We start from the raw sequence: 24,810 nt of genomic DNA on the forward strand, positions 1-24,810 counted from the left end.
ACCATAAAATAACAGATACAAAGATGATATGGGATTGTAGGGCCCCTGGCTGGTAATCCAGCCTTGGCAATAGGTGGGGGGTCACTAAGGGCAACATTTTTGGCTCATGCCCCCTTAACAAGTGAATCTGTTAACAGAAAAGTAAAAGTTAACAGAACCTACATTTCTTTCCACAAACTACATATTTTCCTTTGAAAATACTATACTCCTTTATTTATCCAAGCTCTCAAACTGTTTGTATTACTGTTGTGTATTTCCAATAAAACCCCAAATTAACCTGCAGTAAATTAACTCTTCCAATCATATCTGCCTTTAACACAAATTGTTGAGCTCCTGTAATTAGCAATGAAACATTGTTCTTACACAGCACAGTAGACTCAGTTTCTCCCCTGAGGGTGAGGAGGTGAAGGAGCGCAGAAGAGATAAGTGTCAGAGTACTGATGGGGCTCAGTGGGGCTTAGGGGCGGGAAAAGGACTGGCATAGATGGAATAACAGTAAGTTTTCCTCTGGCTAGAAAGAATTATATTATGACTAGAGAGCGGGGTTGCTTGAAAATACAGATGAACTACAAATGAAGTGAGGAAGTATAGGTTAAGTCTGTGACTTTGGCCACCAGTGCGCAATTTTCACGGCCCTTGCCTGATGGAGAGGTTATGGCCTACCTATTGCGGCTCCAAAAGCGTTCACTTCCCCTTCACGCCGTTCATAATTTACTTCAGCGTCCCCATAACCAGCGTCTCGGAGTTGAACTCAAACTGATTGCTGGAGGAGGCAGACTTCCCCCACGAGTAGAGGCTGGGCGGCCGCTGCTTAAACGAGGACGTGTACTTGTAGAAGCTCTTGTGCCTGTTCTTCAGGTACTCCCTGTAGTTCTTGGTGAGTAGCGTATAGAGGAAAGGGTTAATGCAACTGTTGCTGTATGTGAGGCTCGCCACCAAGTAGTTGATGCAGGTGTGTGTCTGCGAGGCCAGGCTCAGGGGCTTTGTGTGGTACAGAGGCAGCAGCTGCCAGATCCAGAACGGCAGGAAGCACGCCCAGAACACCAGCACGATGGTGAAAATCATGATCAGCACCTTCTGCTTTGGTGACCGCTTGCTGCCTTTGCTGATCACAGAGTTGCGCTGGGACTCTAAATAAGTGCGGGCTAACTTGACGTACAGGTAACCGATAATGATCCCCGGTGCCATGATGCTGGTGCCGAACAGGACGGTCACGTACACTTTATAAGCCAGGGGCGCCCAGGTGGGTGCGCACATCCTCTTTACACCCCCATCCGGCGTGTTCTTAGTTGTCTGAGCGACCATTATCATCATGGGCACAGTGAGGACCAGAGAAAGCAGCCAGACGCCCCATGCCAGACCTTTGCGATAACTCTTGGAGCGTCTCACCGTGTCCAGCGGCTTGGTGACGGCCAGATAGCGCTCCGTGCACATGACGGTGAGGGTGAAGATGCTGGCGTGCATGGTGAGGAGGTCCAGGCTGAGCAGGATGCGGCAGCCCACATCCCCGAAGTACCAGTCCTTTAGGAAGTAGGTGGACACTACGAAGGGGATGGTGGAGAGGTAGAGCAGGTCCGCCAGAGCCAGGTTGATGATGGAGATGTACATAGAAGTGGCGAAGCGGATCGAGTGACACATCACCACCAGGGTGTACACATTCCCCGAAACCCCGACTATGTATACAATGGAGAGAAGCGTCCCGAAAGTAGAGGTGATAACGAGTTCATGATCCACAGTCCCGGAGCCGCCGCCGACCCGCTGCGGACTGGTGTTTAAATTGATAGAATTGTTAGTCATCGCTCTGCCAGATGATCTCCTCTCTTAATGTTTTTGTTTGGCTCCGTGCTCTTGGACAGTGCTGGAGAAGTTTGGAAAAATGCGCACCGGCACAGGTTGTGTCTTGCTTATCCGCCTCTCCGCTCGCTGCCTGCTGCTCTTTGCTCCTGACGTCACCACTCTCACGCTCACACTGTAAATGTGTAAAATAGTCAACCGTCTCGTGGTTGCAACTGTAAACATAGTTCAGCTCCGTTTAAGTGGAGGCGTGTATGGTGGAGAAAAGAGGAGAGGATGCTTTGTTGGACTCGACAGGCGTGATTATAAATTCAGATTCATAAATGACAAATTCAAATGTTTTAGTAAAAGTTTGGCATGCACTGTTCTGACCTGATGCCTCATCCGGACTAGGCCGTTTGAAAGTAAAGGGAAATGTTAGTTAAAGCCACAAAGGAGTCAATTTACGCACAGACGTGGCTGCATTAATTATTATTATTACCATTATTATTATTATTATTATTATTATTAAAAATCACTTTTATATCTCCCAATTATTTCCACTGTTCCATTTTCTTGATGACTGATAGATTCAACCAGTATAGCACTAACTGCATGCGCACACGCACTCTGTGGGAGCTGCACACTGAGAGCTTCAGATTCTGTACCAGAGATCCAATTAACGTCCTTTCTTGAGCTTCCCCTCAACGTTATCATGGCATTAATGAATGGTTCAGTGCTTTCATGGAGAAGTTCATCTAATATTATTAAAGATGATAATCATTTGATGCAGAGAATTTGGAATGAAAAATTATTTCAGATTATGTTGAATACAGAATATCACATTAGTCTGTTTCTTTTTACAGATGTAGAAATATCTGTTCAGTTCAGAAAGTCACCTCAATTAAGGCTCTTTTCTTAGTTCAGCAAGCCCCATTGTCTTTTATATTCAAGGACAACACTTTTGTATAAGATATAAAGCACCAGCTACTTTGCCATTAGATGAGTGATTTGTGAGTGAGTGAATATTTTTTAAGCATCCCTACTTCCCATGGGCCTTTTGGGAGGCATAACATTTAAACAGATATGTTCTTTTTTAGTATCTCCATATGTCCCCCATATTATTCATAAAATTGTCCTTTTATTGTCATTTTTTTCATTTCAGTGGTGGACATGCATCCCCTCTTGTCTTCCAAAATCAATGAGTATGTTCTGAGCCAGCAATCGTGAACCTAATCTTTCCCAGACAGTGAAGGTGTCCTCAGACTCATCCATTCACGGGTGATTGATCTCCGAGAACAACTATGATACTGTACCATCCATCTCCAAAGCTGGGGGGGGGGGGGGGGGTTCGCATCAGTTACAGTTTTACTTTCAGCTCATGGGCGGCAGCACTGGAGGCGAGAATCAGACAACGGGTTCGCACAATGCCAAGATTTGTCCAACTTGAGAGTAGATGGACCCTCAGTCACACTCACCAAACCCCAATTTTCTTTTTGATCCAGCACCAGCAAGTTTTTGGGTGCGCACCATACACCCTGTCTGTCCAGCCTGTCTCTCCAGAGCAGCACTGGAGACAGAAATCATCAGTCATTAATTGGGACATGTTGGACTGAAAGTGCAGTGGAAAAGGTGAGGGGGGTAAGAGACGTAGCAGTTAACAGTGTGACACCCATTATAAACTGCTTCCGTCTGTTTTCAGTTGCTTGTCAGATTCTTCATCCTCCCTCCCACACACACTCACACACAACTCCTCTTCCAAGATAAATGATTGAATCAGATGCCACAGGACATGATTTCCAGGATCAAATTGAACCCCCCCCCCTCAAGCTGGTAGCGCAGGTACTTCATAGAACACTTGTGCTTCCTTTGATCTCATGTGGCTCTGCACTTCACAGATTCTTACAGTTAAGAATCAGATATATTTTGGGGGAAAAAGTGAAGCAGGTTGGGGTGGGGTGAAAGGGGATGCAGGGCATAGTGCACGTTAATTGAGGAGTCGAGTTTTTCTTGAGCTCTGTTTCTTGAAAAATGGAGGAAAGATTTGATGCCCTCGCGACCATGTATGCAGGATAAGCGGTTGACGATGGATGGATGGATGGATTTGATGCCATCGAATAATTTTTAACCACCCTACTAAAAGAGCACTGTGATTACTGATATATGTACTCGTGCGGTGACCTACTCTGATGGAGGAAGAGTCCAAGTCTTTTGGGATATCTGGCCTTATGAAATGTCATTTGTTGTTTGAGGGACAACAGGAATGCTAGGTTCTACTCAATACCTTATTGGTCTGTACGCAGATGACATGATCCTAACTCCCAACATCTGGACTTCTCTCTTACATCTCACACTTTGGCAAACTTTCAGATCAGCTCTCTTAATTGGTATAAATGTCTTTTGATACCCCTCACAGGTGACTTAAACGTAAGATACCTTTATCAAGTTATCTCTGCCCATTAAAATCGGTACTGATCAGTTTGTTTATCTGGGGCTAAAAATTTCCAGGAATCATTTATTTAAATTCAACTACCTAGAAATGGTTGCAAAGCTCGAACATATATTGAAAAATAGAGGGTCCTACCTATGGGCTGATATTTGTGTCAGTATAATCTGAATTTGAGTAATTTAAATCTGAATTTTAATTGCTGATAACTGCATTAAAAAACTGAATTTGAACAGTATAATTTGAAATTGAATCAATTAGTGAACTCTTATAAACTTGTAACTGAATGTTATATCATAAAATTGAATTCAGTTGCAACTGTAACTGTATTTGACTAAAAATTATATTTATTCTATTCTATTTAATTAACTCTCAATCCAGTTTTGCTTCTCTGATTTCAATTTCAATCCACAACATGCAGTTTAAAGGTCAGAACGACACTTCTGGGTCCTTGAAGAAGATTAATTAGTGCAGATCAAGCCTGCATTTATTTCCAACAGTCAGCAGGGGTTGATTCGACTGCAATATTATCTCAATAATCAGTTTTAAGTGCCTTTCAATTCATAGTTTTCAGTCACGTGACATGCACGGTGACCTGGAGGGCAAAACAACAGACCAGCAACGCGACTCCCCTGTAGAGATGCTGCAAAAGCAGTCAGATTTTATTTATATCACCTTTCAACTTAAGAAAAAGAAAGATATGAACACAAACTGAAAGTGTTGGGCATATCCATATAACGCATCCACTGACGCATTTCTACCGTTAAAAGCCGCCAGGTCCCTGCCGATGCTCGACTGCGGTACTGTTTACTTTTACCTTTTGGGGAATCCCTCACCTAACACAGCCCAGGCTTGTCTCCTCCTCGATTAGTGAATCCGAAAGCACAACAATCATCCAGCATTTTGGCAACGCAAAAAGTAACAAACTCAAAGTAACAGTGTTTCACTTTCATATCAGTTGGTAGGCCAGGGAGTATTTTCCTTTTAATGTAATGTCACATGAAAACTATGAATACAGCGGGATTTTTATTTAGTAAATTTTGGTCTTATTTAGAGGAAACTAGATTATAAAACAGGGTAAAGAGTTGAAGATAGTTACAGATGCAACAGAATTCAATTTAATTACATTCAGTTTCAAACTAATAAATTCAGTTTCAAATTATGCTATTCAGATTCAGTTTTTGAATACAATTATTCAAGTTAAAAAACAAATTCAAATGATGCTATTTAATTGAAATGTAGATCTAAATTATTCAAATTGCAAAAAAAGGGTTATGTTCCCTAAATTGATGTGTCTTTTTCAAAACCTACCCATCTTCCTTTCATCCTCTTTTTTCAGACTTTAGACCCCATCATCATGCAATTTCTTTGGGCATTTTAGGGCACTACACATCCAAATTGCAGCTACAAAAACCCAAGTAGGAGGGTGAATTGCAGTGGCTCCAGTATTTCATCACTATTATTGGGCTTGCATTGCAAGAGCTATGATTTTTTTGGCCGAAGTTGCTTGTGATTGAGGTCCAAAGGTCTGTAGATTTGCCAAAATCATCCTTGTCCGCTATTATGTCTGAAAACAAGACTCCAACCAAAAGATTTTGAAGAAGAAGATCCCAAATTACTCATTTAGGATTCTCAGACAAATCAAGAGGGTACTAGATGTCACAGACAACTCAATACACGTGCCATTTTGTAATAATCATAATTAATTAATACCACGTCAAACTGATTTTGTTTTCCATAGTTGGGCAGAAAAGTGCCTTACCCATTTTACCATTTTTTCCCCTTGTATGTGTATTGTGCATAATTGAAAAAATAAAAATAAAATATACTGTAAATACAGTACATAAAAGCAGATTGTGAAAAACAACATTTCATGTGTCTTGCCTGACATGTTACATAACGCTGTCCTTTAAATGCTGCTGATGACATGAGAGGTTCAATCTACAGACAAACACAACGCAATACAAGTTTTTTGTTATATAACTGATTTACCTGGACCATGTGGAGATTTCTTGTGAAGAAACACAATAATGTTTACGTTTAGTGTTTCTCATCAAAATGTATTGTGTATCCAGAAGGCTTAACAACTACACACGTGCAAGGACCTTTTTCTGTATCAGCAATAGACTAAAAATTTTATATAATATTATGTGTAATTTCAGAGGGGGGAAAAGGGACTGGGGCATACTGATTGACTTGCTGCCTTTACCTGTGCAAAAACGTTTCAACATTACTGGTACGTCATCAGAGTCAAAATGGGCAAAGACATGAGTGAAACAACATACAGTATATAGTCAACCTAGAACAGGTTTACAAATGTCATTGGATAATTGGTTGAATGGGATTTCAAAATATTGGAAAATGGATCCAAGGGAGTTGCTATAGCCAATGTCCTAGAATCACATCAGGAAAAAAAGAACAGACAGTCTTAAATGCTGCAGTGAGATTTCTAACATGCCACCTTTTGCACTTGGCCATGTGGCCACCTCTGCCACATGGGCATTTTATCTTGACATGCATGAGGCAATGGGGTGTAAACCATTTGTAACTTCACCTGCCCTCAGTGCCTCATGCATATCAAACCCCACCGTACTCCCAGGTCCCTCTGGACTTTCTAAGCCCCAGTGGCCCCCCTCTCAAGCACATCCAGTACAGCCTCACCTGATCACTGAAGGGCTGATGGATTATTTAGAGATGGAAGCAGAGAAGAAAGAAGAGCAACACCAGTAATGTACAAACCAATCAAAGAACCAGTCATGTACCAGTCAAATTAAATAAAAGCTTTTTCAGTCCTTTTTCCTCAACAAAATAAACATCTTAATAAAAAAAATTATGATTCAAGTGAATAAAGTCAAACATTTATTGAATATTTATTGAACTTCTGTTATATTGTGAAAAATTACATTGCGATAATTATTGTTATTGTTTTGTTTTCCAGCCTTATGTTAAGGCAAAGATTGTGTCGGAATGCACAGCAAACAATGATGTCTAGTGTGAATTTTAGATGGACCTCCAGGGCTTCTGATAGTGTGGCTCGCCAGCATGTTTTCATCATTCCAAAAGCTCATTCAACAACAGAACAACAAAATATATTTTTCCTGGACCAGGCCTTACAGAGGGTGCTTGTACAGTTTCAGGATGCCAATTGGCATTTCTAGACAAGAATAGTCACCATCCCCAAGGAGGTAATAGCCAGCTGGAGGGTAAAGGGCCTGTTGCACAGAATCCTGGCATCATACAAACACATCTAGAAATCTGCTGGGTATCACAGATGGCCTGCATTTGTATAGGAGGAAATGACTTGTAGTTCCCTGTAGCTTTAATTTGTGTGTGGCATCCATCTATGGCACCACCAGCCTGGGCAAAAGCAGGACTGTTTAAGCTGACTGAAGCCTTGGCCAATGGGATAAAGTTCATGTGGCAATGACAGTAACATTACAGAGGAGAGCTCGGACTTCATCACCCTGCTAACTCTGGAATATTCTGTGCACGATTTTTGGAATTCCGATGGCAGAACTCACCACAGAGAATCAAAGCCCATGGCTAAGCTATAAAAGAAAAACTAGTGCAGCAAGGATGCCACAGGTAGTTCTTGTTAGAGGACAGAAGGCAGACCTCTGGATTATATGGAAGATTTTACTGGACTTTAATATTTGTAACCCACAGAAAACAATCCACAAATGTGTACTATGATGCGAAAATATTTCACTATCTACAAATATGTATTTTTACATTTGTGATGTGTAAAATCTTATCCACAAAAATACAGAGTGACTTCTACACACAAAACAGTTTTTGCACATTTGCAGATTGCTTTCTGTCAATTTGTGGGTCATGTTACATTTGTAACTTCCTTTTTACACATTTGTGGAATTTTGTCCAATGTGCACTGCGGAGATCTGTAAAAAAAATATACACAAATATCTCACTACCCAAAACATGTATTTTTACATTTGTGTTGTGTAAAATCATATCCACAAAAATACAGTGCAATTTGCAAATATGTACAATTTACTCTGTACACACATATTTTAATTTCAATTACAAAGTGTTATTTACGCATTTGTGGATCTATTTTTACACGCAAAACAGTTTTTGCACATTTGCTGATCATTTCGCATCTGATCACGCATAGACCAGTAAACTGAAATGTGCACATCCAACACAGAAATAATAGTAATCTCTTAAGGATTAGGACAACTGCACCAACTCCAGCACCCAGAACAAACTCATTTAAAATGGCTCTCTTCAATGTGAGATCACTTTCAAGTAAGACTTTTATCTTAAATGATTTTATCTTGTCTGCAAATCTAGATTTTATGTTTTTAACTGAATCATGGTTGCAAATGAATGACTATAGCCAGCTAGCTGAACTGTGTCCGCCTCAATATGATTGTTTAGTCAACCGAGGGTCAGTGGTCGTGGTGGTGGGCTAGTGAGCGTGTATAGGGAAAATTCTAAATGTCATCAAGTACGCTGTGATGAATTTAACTCCTTTGAAGTTCTCACTCTTAAAGTTGGAGGGCTGCAACCTATCATATTTGTTATAATTTATCGCCCCCCAAAACCGCCTGGAGGATTTTTATCAGAAACTTCCTGAATTTTTATCTACTCTGGTTTTAAATTATGACAGAATTGTTCTTTGTGGCGATTTTAATATTCATGTTGATGACCCCAACAATGTTAATGCAACTGACTTTTTAAATATGGCCACTTCTTTTAACTTCAAACAACATGTCAAAGGGCAAACACATAACCGTGGTCATACACTGGACTTGGTTTTTACCCTGGGTGTCAGCATTTCCTCTGTGGAATTAGTGACATGACCATATCTGACCACAGATGTATTGTTTTTAGCTGCGATTCGCCTGTTACTCATGCGCCTCACCAAGCTCCGTGTGTTGTCGCATCTTTAATGAACAAAGTGTTTCAAAGTTTTGCGCATTCTTTCAGAGCCAAAGCCAACACCTGTCTGATTCCAACACCAACAATCTGGTCGATCACTTCAATCATATCTGCTTGTCGTCACTAAATATTACTGCTCCTCTAAAGGTTAGGCCTACGTCTAAAGCTAGTAAGCAACCCTGGATAAATGACAGCATTCGCAGCCTCCAAAGGGAATGCAGGAAAGCAGAGCGCAGATGGAAAAAATCCAGTCTCCAAGTCCATTACCTCAGTCTGAAGGATTTATTAATTAACTACAATAAAATGGAGGATGCGAGAACACACTATTTTTCCGAACTCATTACTACACATAAACACAATCCCAGGTTTCTGTTTAAGACTGTGGATCAGCTGGTAAACCCAACCCCTCCTTGTGCCTCAGCTGGAAGTAATGATGACTGTGAATTGTTTTTATCTTATTTTACCAATAAGGTGGTGTCAATCAGAGCCTCTATTACCCCCGTGGACTCTTACTCAGAGGTCCCTCACCAGCAACAAGAGAGTTTTAACCAGTTTTATCCCATCGACTTGTCTGAGCTTTTAAAAACAGTATCACAAATGAGAGTGTCCTCCAGCCCACTTGATATAATACCTACAAAATTTTTACTGAAATTAATAGATTCTGTTGGGCCCCATTTGATCTCTGTTTTCAACAGCTCCCTATCTACTGGTTGTGTCCCTGATTATTTTAAAACAGCTTGCGTGAACCCACTTTTAAAGAAACCTGGTTTAGATCCCTCCCTCCCACATAATTTTAGACCAATTTCAAAACTGCCTTTTATTGCAAAGATTCTAGAAAGAATTGTGTCCAAACAGCTGCTCACTGTGCTGGAAAATAACAAATTATTTGAAAAGTTTCAGTCGGTTTTAGGAAGTACCACAGCACTGAGACTGCCCTGCTTAAAGTCACCAATGACCTTTTAATGTCTGCTGATGAAGGTATGTGCTCAGTCCTGGTACTCCTGGACCTTAGCGCTGCTTTTGACACCATTGATCACAACATCATGTTAGACAGACTGAGGCACTGGGTGGGGATCTCTGGTACTGCTCTAGAATGGTTTTCATCCTACCTGTCAAATAGGAAGTTTTGCGTGTCTGTAAACAACTATGTCTCCTCATTCTGTCCAGTTAAATATGGTGTGCCTCAGGGGTCGGTCTTAGGACCCATTTTGTTTTCCTTGTATCTGCTTCCCCTTGGACATATTATCCATAAACATGGCATTTCTTTTCATATTTATGCTGATGACACACAAATATACTTGCCGTCAGATCCACAGACCCTGGAATGCTGAGTTCACTTAACAACTGCCTTTGTGAAGTTAAAAAATGGATGTCAAATAATTTCCTCCAGCTGAACTCAGACAAAATAGAAATCCTGGTCATCGGGTCTCAGCAGATGGCAAATCAAATACTGCCATCTGCTGGTTCCCTAGTAAATCACATTAAGCCTGTGGCAAAGAACCTTGGTGTTTGGTTTGATAGTAATTTAAATTTCGAGCAGCACACCACAAAGCTTGTTCAATCATGTTTTTATCAACTTAGAAATATAGCTAAAATTCGATCTATGTTAACTTTTAAGGACACCGAGACCATTTTACACGCCTTCATCTCATCACGCCTGGATTATTGCAACAGCCTTTTCACCTGTTTAACCCAAAAATCTATTGATCGACTCCAGACTGTCCAGAACTCAGCTGCCAGGCTTTTAACCAGAACAAAGAAATATGACCACATTACTCCTATTTTAGCTTCATTACACTGGCTCCCAGTATGTTTTAGAATTGACTTTAAAATTCTATTGATCACTTTTAAAGCTCTTCATGGCCTCTCGCCTTGTTATATTTCTGAACTTTTAGTCCCATACGCACCAGCACGTACCTTGAGATCCTCGGGCAGAGGTCTGTTGTCTGTTCCAGAGTCTCGACTGAAAACTAAAGGGGACAGAGCGTTTCTGTCAGGGCCCCGAGGCTCTGGAACAGCCTGCCCGAGGAAATCAGGTCGGCTGAGTCGGTGAATTCTTTTAAGTCCCTTCTTAAAACATACTTTTATAGGAGAGCTTTTCCCGATCTTATTTGACTTTATTTTATCCCTTTTATTTTATTGTATTTACTAATTTTATTAAATTTTCATGCTCTTATCTTTTTTGTATTATTCTTTACACTTGTTAAAGCACTTTGTAACGTGTTTTTGAAAAGTGCTCTACAAATAAGGATTATTATTATTATTATTTCATGTCAACTTGCAGGTCACCTTACATTTGTGACTTCCTTTTTACACATTTGTGGAATTTTGTCCACTCTGTACCACAGAGACACCAGATTTCTCTTTTGGGTCTTGAGCTTAAAATGTTTGGGAATCACTGGTTGACACTAAACTAACCATTAATAGAACATACTAAGGAAGAATAAGAATCTAGATAAGATTAGTCATGAATATAACTGTTACAAAATGCATTAGCAACATCAATGCTAAAAGTATATAACAGTACAGTAATGTTAAGATTATATAAATGCAAGTGTTAAACTGTTGGCAAGAAGGTATTTTGCGTCACCTGCAACATACTTGTTCACACCTTGTGCAACAAAAAGGGATCTGCTCTTTGTTGAAAGACATCAATGCAAGTTGTAGATGTTTCAATTTGAGCTTACAAGTCAAATTTTTATTTGACATAGACAACAGGAAACAGGAGAGAGAGAGCGAGAGAGAGTGAGCGAGAGAGACTGAAAGAAAATAGGAAAGAATTAGAGTGCCTGGTGAAGTTCTGAAGTCAATCAGAGCTGACACACAACCAGCCGTAAAACATGCAGACGATTGATTCTCTGCTGTCAGTATGGATGCCAGCAACAGTCTAGCAGTCAATTTCATGTGAATAACGCCATGTGGAAATTTGTTTTTTGTTCCGTCAGAATACAATTTAACAGAAACAACAACTGTTAAAACACCATGTTCCTTTCAACGATGCTAAAAAAAACATGTCAAGTTAACTGCTCCTAGCAACCACTACTACAGTTTCCTTGTTGATGTCACTCATGCACTGATTGGTAAGGACAAAAAACAAATATAAAATGGCAAACATGAAGACAGTGTCTGACAGAATAATAAATTGAAAAAAGTTGCAACTCAGTCTTAAAGTCAGCCGTAAAAGTTACTTTTTGGTGAGGGTGACATATTCAAAACCCATGTTTCCCATATTGTGCTACTTAAACTGCTAAAGGCTGTGTTGTTATGCTGATGAGATAATTTCATGATAAAAGGAACCCACAGACCCCGCAGTGCAGGAAGTAGGCACAAATTAAAGTAAATCCCACGGCCTCACAAATATGGGGCAAGTACTGAATACAGTATGTCACTGTGGCTACAGCAGAGAGATAATGAGTTTTCATTTTTCTCATGTATGACCTTTGTATAAGTAGGTCTGAATGCACATTAATTGGATTTGAATGGAACAAGGCACAAAAATCATGGGAATCAGGGTGACAGGTCAAAAGAAGACAGGGAGGGAACAGGAAAAGAAGCGGAAAGAGACGGGAGAATAGGAGAGAAGAGAAAACACCATCCATTTTCTGGTGAAGAAAAATGTAATCTCCATCTGAATGTATCAGAAGTGTGATGAGACAAGGATTTCTGTCTATCTGTATCTAAGCAGAGATGGCTTTATGCCAGTAAAGGTCATCTTCTATTTTCAGGCATTATAAGTCTTACACAAGTGGCAAAATAATCAGCAAGTTGTACTCGGAGGCAAGGGAGGGGGTGTAATTTCCAATTGTGTAATTACGCAAACATGTAAACATAGTTTCACTGTACAATACAGGAAAATCACACCAGCATCATCTGCTGATTGACAGGTGCTGTAGAAATGGTTGGAGAGCAGTAAATGACACCACGTCTGCTGCTATCTCTGAATTCATCTGCTGTTTGATAATACGAGAGACACAGTGTGTTTAGCAGCAACTGCTGCAGATGGAAATGAGATGAAGTGTTTGATACATTATTTACAAGGTGCTTTATATCCAGATTGTGGAATAACACTGGAGCATAGACGGGAAAAGTCATTAGTTGAACGCCACTTTTTTTCCACTGACCTCATTTATGTTCTGGGATTGATTGGCCACTTGTGCCCTGTATTGCCCACACTCTGTGGTGCATTATGCCGGGAAGTGTTTGCTGTTTCCTGAAGTGATACATTGCCAGGCTGAAGGTGTCTGGATAGAGTATTTATAAATGACTGTGTACGTTCACGTTTTTGCCTCGGTTTGAATGTAAATGTATAGTCAAAATGTTGGAGTATCTAAGGGCAGGGCTGACATGACAAGGGACAGGAGACAGGGATCAGAGTCAGAGCAGAATTGCAATTCTTAGTATCGGTAGAGCTCTTGATTATGGAACAGGTTGCAGCTGGTGGCGCTCTGTTCTGACTCCAGCACACCTGTCTCCACTCATACAATCACAATCACACACACAATGGCATGGCGGGTGATGTCAGAAAAACATAAGGATGCATTGTTTTCACTTGCGCACACATGGCCTGATATGATTTCCACCTGCATGCACATGACCTGTGGTCTCTGAGCATTCATGAGTGATGTGCATGTGTGGGATGTGGACGTGCTTCTTTTTCATTTTGCACCAATTGGAGATGAGCTGTTTTGGATTTGGGTCTGGCTTTATGCTTTGTATTTTGGGTGCAGTGCTTCCTCCCATTTGAGATGTAGCCTACAGACATGGACTAAATTGTTGGTACCCTTCCCTTAAAGAATGAAATACCCACAATGGTCCCTGAAATAACTTAAAACTGACAAAAGTAATAAATAAAAATGAACTGAAAATTGACTGATGAAAATCAAACATTGCTTTTGAATTGTGGTCCAACAGAATCAAAACAAACTAATGAAACTGGCCTGAGGCCTGTTTCAGAAAGTGGGTTTAGTGAAAACTCTGAGGAAGCTGAGCCCGAGATGAAGGAAACTCTGGGTTTTCGGTTTCAGAGAGCGAGATCAGACAAACTCTAGGTCTGTACCCTGGCAACTTACGCTGTGAACCTAACCTGCTCGGGAGGAGGTTTACTTCAACAAACACTGAGTTTCTTTCTGATTCCTCCCCTCCTGTGGAGCCTAAAGCGGCTGTCTGCATTTCCTCATTCAGACTGTCTATATCAAAGCACACATTGTAACACAGTTACATCTTTAGAAACATCGAAATTACAGTTAAATGATGATGATGTGGAGTTACATGATCTTGAACATGACCGCTTTTATGATCAATCTGTCATCAATGTAAGGACAGAGAGTTATCTTTGGACATCGTAAATTTATCCTCAGCACAGAATAAAATCTATAAGCTACACTGTCCTTTATAACACAGTGACTCCATGGACATTTAAGCAGCTGTCATGTTGGCAACAGTTGCACAAAAACACTTACCGTGCGCTACAGTGCTGCAGTAAAGGCTACTGTTTAAACTAATCTGTATAAAACTGATCAATGAACAGTAAGCTTTCATATTGTAGTCGCACAGACTAAACATTCCTATCGTAGTTATCAGCTGGATATGATGTGAATATTTCTGGGTGAGGATGACTGTGGTGCAGCTGAAACAAATAGTTTAAAAGTGAGTTTTTCATTATCTGCTGATAGTCTGAATGTATTTTGACAGCATTTCATAAAATACGAAATAAGCAAGATTTTATTAATGTAACAAAGATTTCTAAAACTTCACAGTTAGTTTGAACCTAGACACATTTTACATTACAAAAAAATCATTAATAGCCATAGGCAGTGGCGTCGTTAGCCCTGGGCATTTGGAGCTATAGCCCCGGATGTTTTTTGAAAAGCCCCGGATTTTTAAAAAACAAACCGAAAATTGAACTTTACTCGTTTAACTAATGTTACGTGCGCGGGAGCGAGCGAGAGATTATTGTTGTTATTTATTCTCCTGCTGTAGCTCTGTGTCCTCTCTGCTCCACCTGAAGCAGCTATGAGCTGCACTTTATCAGAAGCGCTGAAATTAATGTGTGTGGATTTGTGGTGAGGTTCATCACCTGATAGGCAGAGGAGCCATTATACATATTTCATTTTAAAATCTTTCCTAATGTAAAGTTTTGCATTGCCTTGCTGGCTCAGGCGATTTCGTAGCTGGCTCATATAGGACGCAGTTTATTAAGTGACCAGTCAATCACTCACAGATCAGTCGCAGACAGAATGTAGCCTGTAGAAATGTTGAGGGAGAAGAAAAGAAGTTGCTAGAGGCCGGAGCAGCAAAGTGCCTCAATATTACAGACTTTTCTTTGTGCTGCTGTTCCTTCTGGCTGAAGGCAGCTGTGATGATGTCTGCAGCACGGGTGGGTACATCTAAAGTACTTTTAATTTCTCTACATTTTCCATTCATACCTTTTTATAACTTCAGCAGTCTGTAATCTGCTTTTTGCTTCATTAACTGAAATGAGCTCATCCAGGCTGCAGTTACACAGTAAAGCGCTGGTCAGGCGCTTGTCACAGTCACAGAGCTGGGCAGCAAAAGGGATATTTTAAAGTGATCTTATAAACACCTTCATGGAGATTTAAAAAGGAAAATAATTGTAGAAATAGCTAAATTACAGATGATCAGCTTCTTCACTGCATTTGCAGGAATATTTTAACGGGCTACTTAAAAAATAAACTCATCAAGTTGCCAAGTCTAATGCAGTAGAAAGTCCATTTTCACTCTGATAGCCATCTTGACCTTTCCTCATGTGGAAACACAGGGGCTGTGATCCTGCACAACAAAACATCCCCATACTACCATGGATAGTAGTGTGGGGATGACAAGATGTGCTGTACCACAGATTCTGCAACCTGTTGTATGGATCCCTTCCACACGGTGCGGATTGATTGCAAAGTTTATGATGATTTATCCTGTTTGACCTCTCAAAATATCCTTTATTCTGGAAATGTCAGAGAACCCAGTTAGATTCTGAATGTGCAGAACTTTGAACATGAGCAGAAAACCTGCTGAAACACAGGAACTATTAAAGTCCAGGAGTTTCTAAATGATTTCATTTATTATTGAAGAGGTAAAAAGGTGCCACATGCATTTAAAGAGTCACGCCTGCGTGTGTGTTGATTCAGCAGTGATGATATTAAAAGTTGATCTAAAGCAGAAACATCTGAAAGCTGAGAGCTGCTCTGCATTATATTCTGTTACAATTTTAGATTTTAAAATGTTTTATTATATCTTTATTAAACCAGAAAAACTCTTTTTCCAAGAGTGTCCTGGCCAAGGCAGCCAGTAGTACAATTGCACATTTATGATAATAATAAATAATCAGTTACAAGGTCATAAAATATCAAAATGTTCTTAAATATTCACCACAATTCAGCAACACCTGAATTTTGTGTGTCCATTTACATAAATAATTTCCACAATAAATTGATGCTGAAAAGGCAGAAATTGGTGCAAATAAATGAAGTGTTTAACACTCACAATTTTCTGGGGGAGTACCCCCACACCCCCCTGTTCATACTGTCGCAGTTTTGTTATTATATTATTATAATCAGACACATGACATTACAATTTAGCAACATCAAAATGAGACAGTTAATAGTGTTGTTGTGAGTTTTTCTGTGCCGTATAAGTAGAGGATGTTTACTGTAACTTTACTGCTTTACAGACTTAACTTTGGGGTGGTTATGTGAAGATATGAAGTTTGTATCTGTGATCCAAATGGGCTGGGAGAGGTCCTGGACCTCTGTTTAAACATAACTTAATATATTATAATTTTGATATTATGTGACACACACACACACACACACACACACACACACACACACACACACACACACACACACACACGTTCCACTGTCCCAGTGGAGGCATCCCATTGACAAAATGCATTCTCTAGCCCCTTACCCTAACCATCACAACTACATGCCTAATTTAACCCTTGCCCTTATCTTTGTAACTAAACCCTTACACCAAGTCTTAACACTCAAAAAGCAGTCTCTACCTGTTGGGGACCTCAATTTTTGGGGAAGTGGTCGAGCACAAGGTGTAGCGACAAGCGGGCGCGTTCCCGTGAAACTGTTGCGGTTGTGCTCGCCCGCCCACTGCCAAAGTCTTGAACTTTTTGTACACAACACGCAGCACAAATCATTGGAAGAGAGACTGATGAGTTTCCAGAAAATATTACTGTTTAGTAAATAGGATATCAACAGGAGGGAATTCACATGGGAGAGCATCAACACAAAACTAGACGAAGGCCTATCAGGTAAAGTTACGTAGCCTATAATTTTAACTTAAGTTAAATCGGCTACAGCTGTATAGCACACAGAAGCCGTTGCCATGGTTACTATCCATAGAGCGCCTGCCATTGTTGATTGTCTCCTGTCTGATCACCGGAGCAAAGAGCAACCCCGTGGGGCCAAGCGACTACGTTGTGATTTTAAGAACATTCCTAAGACCGACATCTTCTCCAATACTAACCAGCACGCAGTGTGTAACTATCCACTTAGCTAGGGCATTTGATCACTAGTCTTGCTTTTGTTTATCTACTTCTCCCACACTCTGCATCCAACGTAGTCTGCCGAAGCCTCCCTCCGCTGCTTGTTTGGGTGGCTGATTTGCAGGCTGATCAACATCCCGCCCCTCCTGTGACCCATGGTTTGACTGTCTGTGTATTGAGGGCCAGTGAGCAACAGACTTTCAAAATAATAATAAAAACTGCGTTAACGTGCGATAAAATAATGGTCGGTGTTGATTAATTAATGCATTAACGTGCCAAGCCATAATAAAAACATGAAACACACACACCGTCTCTCACACACACAGTCACAATCAGATATTGCAGTGTACAGAATTGGTTACAGAATACAGACTACCCCTGAGCTTTTTGACCGGATATTTCTCCTCTGCCTCTAACAACCATGAGCACTGGAAACCACTTCTTTAGGGAATTTCATCATATTCATGACATTCTTCTAGCGTAAACCACATATGCCAGATTAGTTTAAATTCACCATGAATAGTGTATACTCGTCACAGACGAATGCAATATCATCTGTGCATTTAAAACAATCATCAAAGCCATGCCTGAGAAATAGTTTATCTTTCTTGAGCCACTGATTGCTTTTTTCCCCATCCCTGGGACTTGGCCATGCATGTCAGAAGTGTTTTGAAAATACTTGTATATTCAATAAATAAAAAAATAATATAAAAAAAATACACAACCTTTAGAGTGACATTGTAAGTACTCACCATCAACAAGAGCTATTTCTGCAGAATGCAGGGATTATTTGAACTGTCTTCAGACAAAGATGATGAAATGCAAAGGGTCCTCAGGGAAAGTCATGTTGGGGACAGCATAGTCAGGCATATATAGGGTAAAAACACTCCCCCGCATATAGTCTTTATCTTTGATGTCTTTGTTGTTTAGTCTGGTGGATCAACTGACAGTATTTTGACGTAACCTTTCACATCCCGTAGTTACTGTGGGAAACACAGATGAATCACCTCCTGGAGGAGGGAACGGAAGAGGGAATCAGCCTTTTAAACACACACACACACACACACACACACACACACACACACACACACACACACACACACACACACACACACACAGAAGGATGAAGAGGAGTGTGAAACACACACATAGAGGGAAGAAGAGTAGTGTCAAAGAAGCAAAAGATTTTTCATTATCCATCTCATTACATTTAACAGTATTGACTACCCCTCCCTAAAAACCTCAAACAATTTCACAACGACAGAGGCACAGAGAGTCCCTCATAACCATAGTAACGCCGTCATTCCTACATGGCACTGCACAAGAGGACAGGAGAGACACTGTGCTGCGGAGAGCCTTTGACTGACAAGACCTGCATCATGTGAAATAAAAAACTTCAAACTTAAGGGCTACACACAGACGCCATGCACACCATGCAAGTGCACATGGCAGGAGCAGATATAGCAGCGGCCTAATTCACTACTTTGTGCACAATAAGTGTGCACGCAAAATTTCAATTCATTTAATTAAATGGGGCTTAATTGGAAAAAATAAAACAGCAAGATAAGAAATAAGATTATATTAAAATCAATCATTCTAATAATATAATTATTAGATGTGTGTGTGTGTGTGTCAGTTTGTGGCATGTTGATACATATTGGGTTGCAAGACATGCCCTGTCTCCTCCACCTTGGAGTATATTTCATTTTAAGAGCTCATTTAGCTGTTTGAAAGCTGAGATTACAGAGTTGAACTTAAACTAAATGTTCCTTATTTCATCGAATGGTATATGTTGTTTTGTTTTACATGATTACCTTTTGGTTGCCATGGTTTTTTGTGTCTTCCTTTTTCAATTGCTTAGTTTGTGGTAACTGAGCCTGTACGTGGTAAGGATCTGTCTCTGCTTTGTATCTTTGAAAGTGAAGAGACATTCTGCCAAGATATTATCTCTTTTTTAGGGCCCGATAATATTTGCGCTACTTGGCATTTAATTTCTGTCCAATGTTCCAAATGGGGTTCTTTACAATTTTGCTTTACTCTGATTGGTGTTTGGAAAGCGGTGTTGTTTTGAGACTGGTCAAAGTATGTCTGAGAGGGGGGAGTTAGTCTCAGCACCAGCTGACATAGGGGACTATTTGCTGGGCTCTGTTCTTGGATTCAGAGGGTGTCTATAGGGCTGGATTCCAGGTGATTAAAACATTTGTTCTCCCCTTCTCTTGATTTTTCATATATTCAAGCAACAGAAGTCTTGCTCAAGGACAATTCTTGCTCTGAAATCTCATGAGAGGCAAGTTGTTGCAGGGAGATGACAGTGGAAACGTGAGCCAGAGTTGAAGAGAGGAGTTGGTTGTAGGAGCTGGAGTAACATTAAAAAATAACTCTTGCTAGCATTTCTTCTACTTACACATCAAACTCTTCTCCCTCATTTACAACGGCTACTCCTGCGACAACGCTCCTATCACGAGATTTCAGAGTGAGAATTGTCCTTGAGTTAAAAAGATAAGGTATCACTGGGAGTCCCTCATAGGGAGTCTTTTCATGATGTTGTTAGAGCTCATATAACCATCTGAACCAGTCAGTGGTGAAAAGAAGCACTTTTTTTGGAGGTAATTGCCCCAAAGGAATCTGAAATGTGAGAAAATAGGGCCCAGGTTTAAAAAAAAACCAACACGATACCTTAATAACCCTTTATGAGTGTATTAAGTTTTCAGGCTTGTCATCTGAAACTGTGCTTATGGTGCTTTGCTGCTTTTGATAACTACTTTGAAAAACTGAAAGGATTTAGCTTGTAAAGCTTTTCTTTCTTGTTCTCAATTGTCCTCGATGTAGTGTGTTCACTGAACTTCTTTATTTTATTCTTACACCTATCTATTGTTTTCTGCACAGCTCTTTGTGTGTAAGTTAATTTTTTCCTTTACTTTTTATGCTGCTGTATTAGGTTGCTTCCTTCTATGATTATAGCCTTTTCAGTTGTTGTATTTGTTGTTCCCTGCTCAACTCTTTCTCCCTTGCCAGTTTCTTGACAGCCCACCCTCTTGACCCACCATTTTAGTGCTTGTGCTGATGGTTTGGTTGTTGCTGCTGGACTTAGTCTGACTAACTTAGATTGTTTCTCCAGAAACAAAGATTAATGCACGGTTAATGTAACTGCTGACTCAAGTACCTCTTAATGCCTTTTGCTTTCTCAGAGGTACTTTCTGCCAACTGAACACCACTACTGCTTTGCCTGCTTCCGTTACGGTGCTCCACATGAATTCCACCGCTGTTAAAGTGGCAAACTGAAATAACTCAAAATTCTGCACTGCTCGGAAAAAAACCCCCACAAACAAGGAAACATTTGATCACAGTACAACATGTCGATTAAACTTCATGGATATCAATCTGTCCAGTTAAGCGACTGTGAATCATTGTTTTGGTGCAAATGAAAGAGACAACAGGTGCACTGGAGAGGCAACAGCAGTTAACTCTCATTTAGGGAATGGTTTTGCAGGCGGTGACTACAGAAAATTGCTCTCTCCTTATCCTTCCTGACCTGGGCCTTGTTTCAGAGAGCAGGCTTAACAAACTCTGAGCTTATCCCTGAGCTCTGAGTTGATTGAGTCTGAGGTGGGAAACTGAGTTTTTGGTTCCAGAACAGCTGATCAGAATTAGTTCAATCACCTCTGAGTATGTTGAGCCTGATGGAAGCGTGTGGGGATGAAAAAAAGCCATCATCAATGGAGTTCTGATACTATGACTCACCATGGCAACGGGTAAATAAAAGCAGAGCCTCCATTTTAATTGAGTGGAGCTATAAATATGAATGCATGCCAACACAGACCATGATAGGCTATAAATGGTAAAACGCAGGAGTGGAGGAAAGAGTCAATCCATTATCATTAATACTTTTTATACAGTGTTGCTCATTCATCATTTACCAGACTTAAATTTCCTTAATAAATGATAAAGTGCTGGAATTCTCCTATTGGCCTATAAGGCTACATTTGATTTTTAAATAGACTATTTATTCAGCTGTTACCTGATGGGGAAAAAATGCCTATTAATATTTTTTTTGCAGTGGGAATGTGTCTATAGGTTCAAACTGACATCTTAGTTTTAGAGGTCTATTTTACATCAATAAAATCTTGCTCATTTTGTATTTTATGAAATGCTTTCAACACACATTCAAACTATCAGCAGCTAATAATGGAAAAGTCACTTTTAAACCACATTTAGGCCTATTTGTTTCACCTGCACCACAGTCATCCTCAGTCAGAAATAGTCACATTATCTCCAACATGATAACTATAGTAATGTTCCAATCAGAGCAACTACAATATGAAAGATTACTGTTCATTGATCAGTTTTATACAGATTATTTGAAACAGTGATACTGTTAGGCTACACCTAAAGAACGACATAGATTTTATTCTGTGCTGAGGATAAATCCACGATGTCCGAAGATAACTCTCGTATGACATACATCGATGACAGATTGATCACAAAAGCTCAAGATCATATTTTGGGAAAAAAACTAAGAGTCCATTTAACTTTGCTTCACACGGTTTTGATCAGAGTGCCTATTTTTTGATTAATAAAGGTTAATATTATAAGTGCTTTCCAGTATTACTTGCCTTCAGGGCAATGGGGACCTGTTGTCTATGGCTCCAAGGGACGTCTACAACTGAATTGGCAGCCCAGTTCTCTTTACAGATGAGAGCAGGTTCACACTGAACACATGTGACAGACATGAAAGAATCTGAAGACGCTGTTGTAAACGTTATGCTGCGTCAACATTATCCTGCATGACCACGTTGGTGTTGGTTCAGTGATGGTCTGGGGAGGCATATTCGTTGATGGGTGCACAGACCTCCTTGTGCTAGCCAACGGAACCCTGTCTGCTGTTAGGAACTGGGATGAAATCCTCAGAGCCACTGTTAGACCTTTTGCTGGGGCAGTGGGCCCTGAGTTTCTCCTGGTGCAGGACAGTGCCCGGCCTCACGTGACCAGAGTGTGTTGGCAGTTCTCGGACGACAAAGGGATTGATGTATTGACAGGCCCTGACTTTTCGCAGACCTGAATCCTATTGAGTTGTTTTGTATGTTTTGTATGTTTTGTTTTGAAATAAGATTTAACTTTCTTGTGTTATCCTCGACAGTTGTGATGAATGTATTTTGTCACTGTGGATGACATTTTGTATTAATTTACAATATTTTTGAGTGGTGTAATTTGACACAAAATTTCAGGTACATTGTCAGAAATATGTTTTTAGTTTAGTTATGTATATCTACCAATCTGACCAGTGGTGGGTTGCCTACATATGTCCAAAGCTATTGAATTGGCTCCAAGCCACTGCTTCAGAATTTGGATGACACAAATCCAGACCTCAGTTTTACAAAGACAAATGGACACTGCTAAACCATGCAATTTCCTTGATAGTAGTGGTAGACTCAAAATTGAGGTGCACAGAAAGCCTTTGGGCCTAATTTTAACCTTGCACCATGAAGCAGAGAAAATATTGACATACACTGAAGCTAAAATCAGGCAACAGAAACACATCACCATTGATGCTTTCTGAACGTGGTCCTCAATCACGAATCAGCTATAAAAAGCTATTCCATGACAGTTTGAGTCATCATAATAAGGTACCTGCCCTAGATGATACTGTACGCACTAGAGCTTGATTGTGTCTGATTGGGCTGTTTGTTTGGACTTTTCACAACTTACATTACGAACATTACTTCTTCCTTCTTTTCATACGTATTTAACGTAGCGACGAAACGCGCTCTGTAGAGTGGTTTGTCTGTTTGGGCTACAGTTGAAACATGGCGGCGCAACATGGCAACATCCACGTAAGAGGACCCGCAGCGTGGGTAGACAGAAATGGCTCATTTAAGATAATAAAAACGCAACTGTTCTGTCACAATTCCTGCCTGAGAAAAAGACCCAAAAGCAGTTTTAACAGTTTATTGAACAAAGGAATTGTTCTTGGAAGTTGGGGCCAGAGAGGGCGGTTTCTTCCTTCATCCAGGGCAGGGTGAACAGAGAGGCTGCTGGCAGCCTTACAGACAGAGCAGACTGGGAAAAGGTCCAGGCGGCTGGCGGGCAAGGTGTTTTTGGTTGAGTGGCTAGAGCCGTGGCTTGACGAAGGTAGTCTGAGGCAGAGGACAAAACAGGTTAGACTTTGCGAACAAACAGATCAGAAGACTGGCACAGGTTATCAGAGGCTGGCGCGTGATATGACATACGCGTTTCTTCACAACAATCCGGCGGCTACTGGAAGTCTGAGCCTCTCCTAAAAAGCTGTGGCAGATTGCAGATACTGGTCAGGTGTGCTGATGAGGATGAGGTTCAGGTATGAGAGGAGCCTGCAGCAGACACATCCCAAGAGCTATACTTTTTATGCATATTACAAATAGATAAAATACCAATACTTACTTACTACAGTTATATCCAAATATTTTGATTATGACACTGACATTCAAACTCCCCTAACCCACCCTTCACAGTACATACTGTACATGTTTGCGCATGAAAATATCACTGCACAAATTGCATATATTTTATGTGTATTGTTATGCACCATGACATGAAAGAAAAATTTGTATGTGATAACCAGCTTGGCAATAAAGTTGTTTCTGAGTCACCATTATGAGGTCTCATAGTGAACAGCTAAAGTGGTGGTTGTCACTCTTCACTGTTACCAACTTTACAATGTGTTTTATGTTTTTGGATCATGGTGATCAAAATATTTCTATAATTCCTACCTTGATATCCCCCAGTGGTAGTATCAAAGAGGACACGCTTCCAGACAGCAGTCCTCACTGCTGTAAGCCATCTAAATAATTACTGTAATCACATAAAAGGTTTATTACGTTTTCATTCATGCAACACAGCTCCTTCTTGCACTAACTTATTGATTCCCTCCAGACATGTCAACATGTTTACTGTGCTGCACTACATATATTTGCACCTGTAAGTCTGGACATTCAAGTATGAATTATCACGTACATCCGACTAATTACAGAAAATGTGCTAATGCACCTGTACAAATGTCTATAAAACGTTTTATTGTTTTGGAATTGGATGGAATTCTGGAAGTCTGGAATGATAGAGAAATTAGGATTTTTGCCAAAAACATAAAAAATTTGTTTTTCAGCAATACAAGAACCAGCAGCCATACCAATGTGTA

The 24,810-nt window shown here is 40.3% G+C and overlaps 1 protein-coding gene across 1 annotated transcript; it reads right to left on the reverse strand.

The window, feature by feature from the left end:
- Positions 1–434: 434 nt before the first annotated feature.
- Positions 435–2,134, reverse strand: LOC119916198 (urotensin-2 receptor). The gene has a single exon (XM_038736129.1). It carries the CDS (start codon positions 1,795–1,797, stop codon positions 712–714), a length of 1,086 nt encoding a protein of 361 aa, XP_038592057.1. The 5' UTR covers positions 1,798–2,134; the 3' UTR covers positions 435–711.
- Between the last annotated feature and the right edge of the window lie 22,676 nt (positions 2,135–24,810).

This window comes from Micropterus salmoides, unplaced genomic scaffold (assembly GCF_014851395.1).
Source record: "Micropterus salmoides isolate LMB-PRFRI ecotype aquatic unplaced genomic scaffold, ASM1485139v1 Ms_hic_scaffold_21, whole genome shotgun sequence".
In the NCBI taxonomy this organism is placed as follows: Eukaryota; Metazoa; Chordata; class Actinopteri; order Centrarchiformes; family Centrarchidae; genus Micropterus; species Micropterus salmoides.

What these genes read in the sequence shown, in the direction of transcription:
- LOC119916198 (XM_038736129.1), bottom strand. Translation starts at nt 1,797, where the DNA reads ATGACTAACAATTCTATCAATTTAAACACCAGTCCGCAGCGGGTCGGC.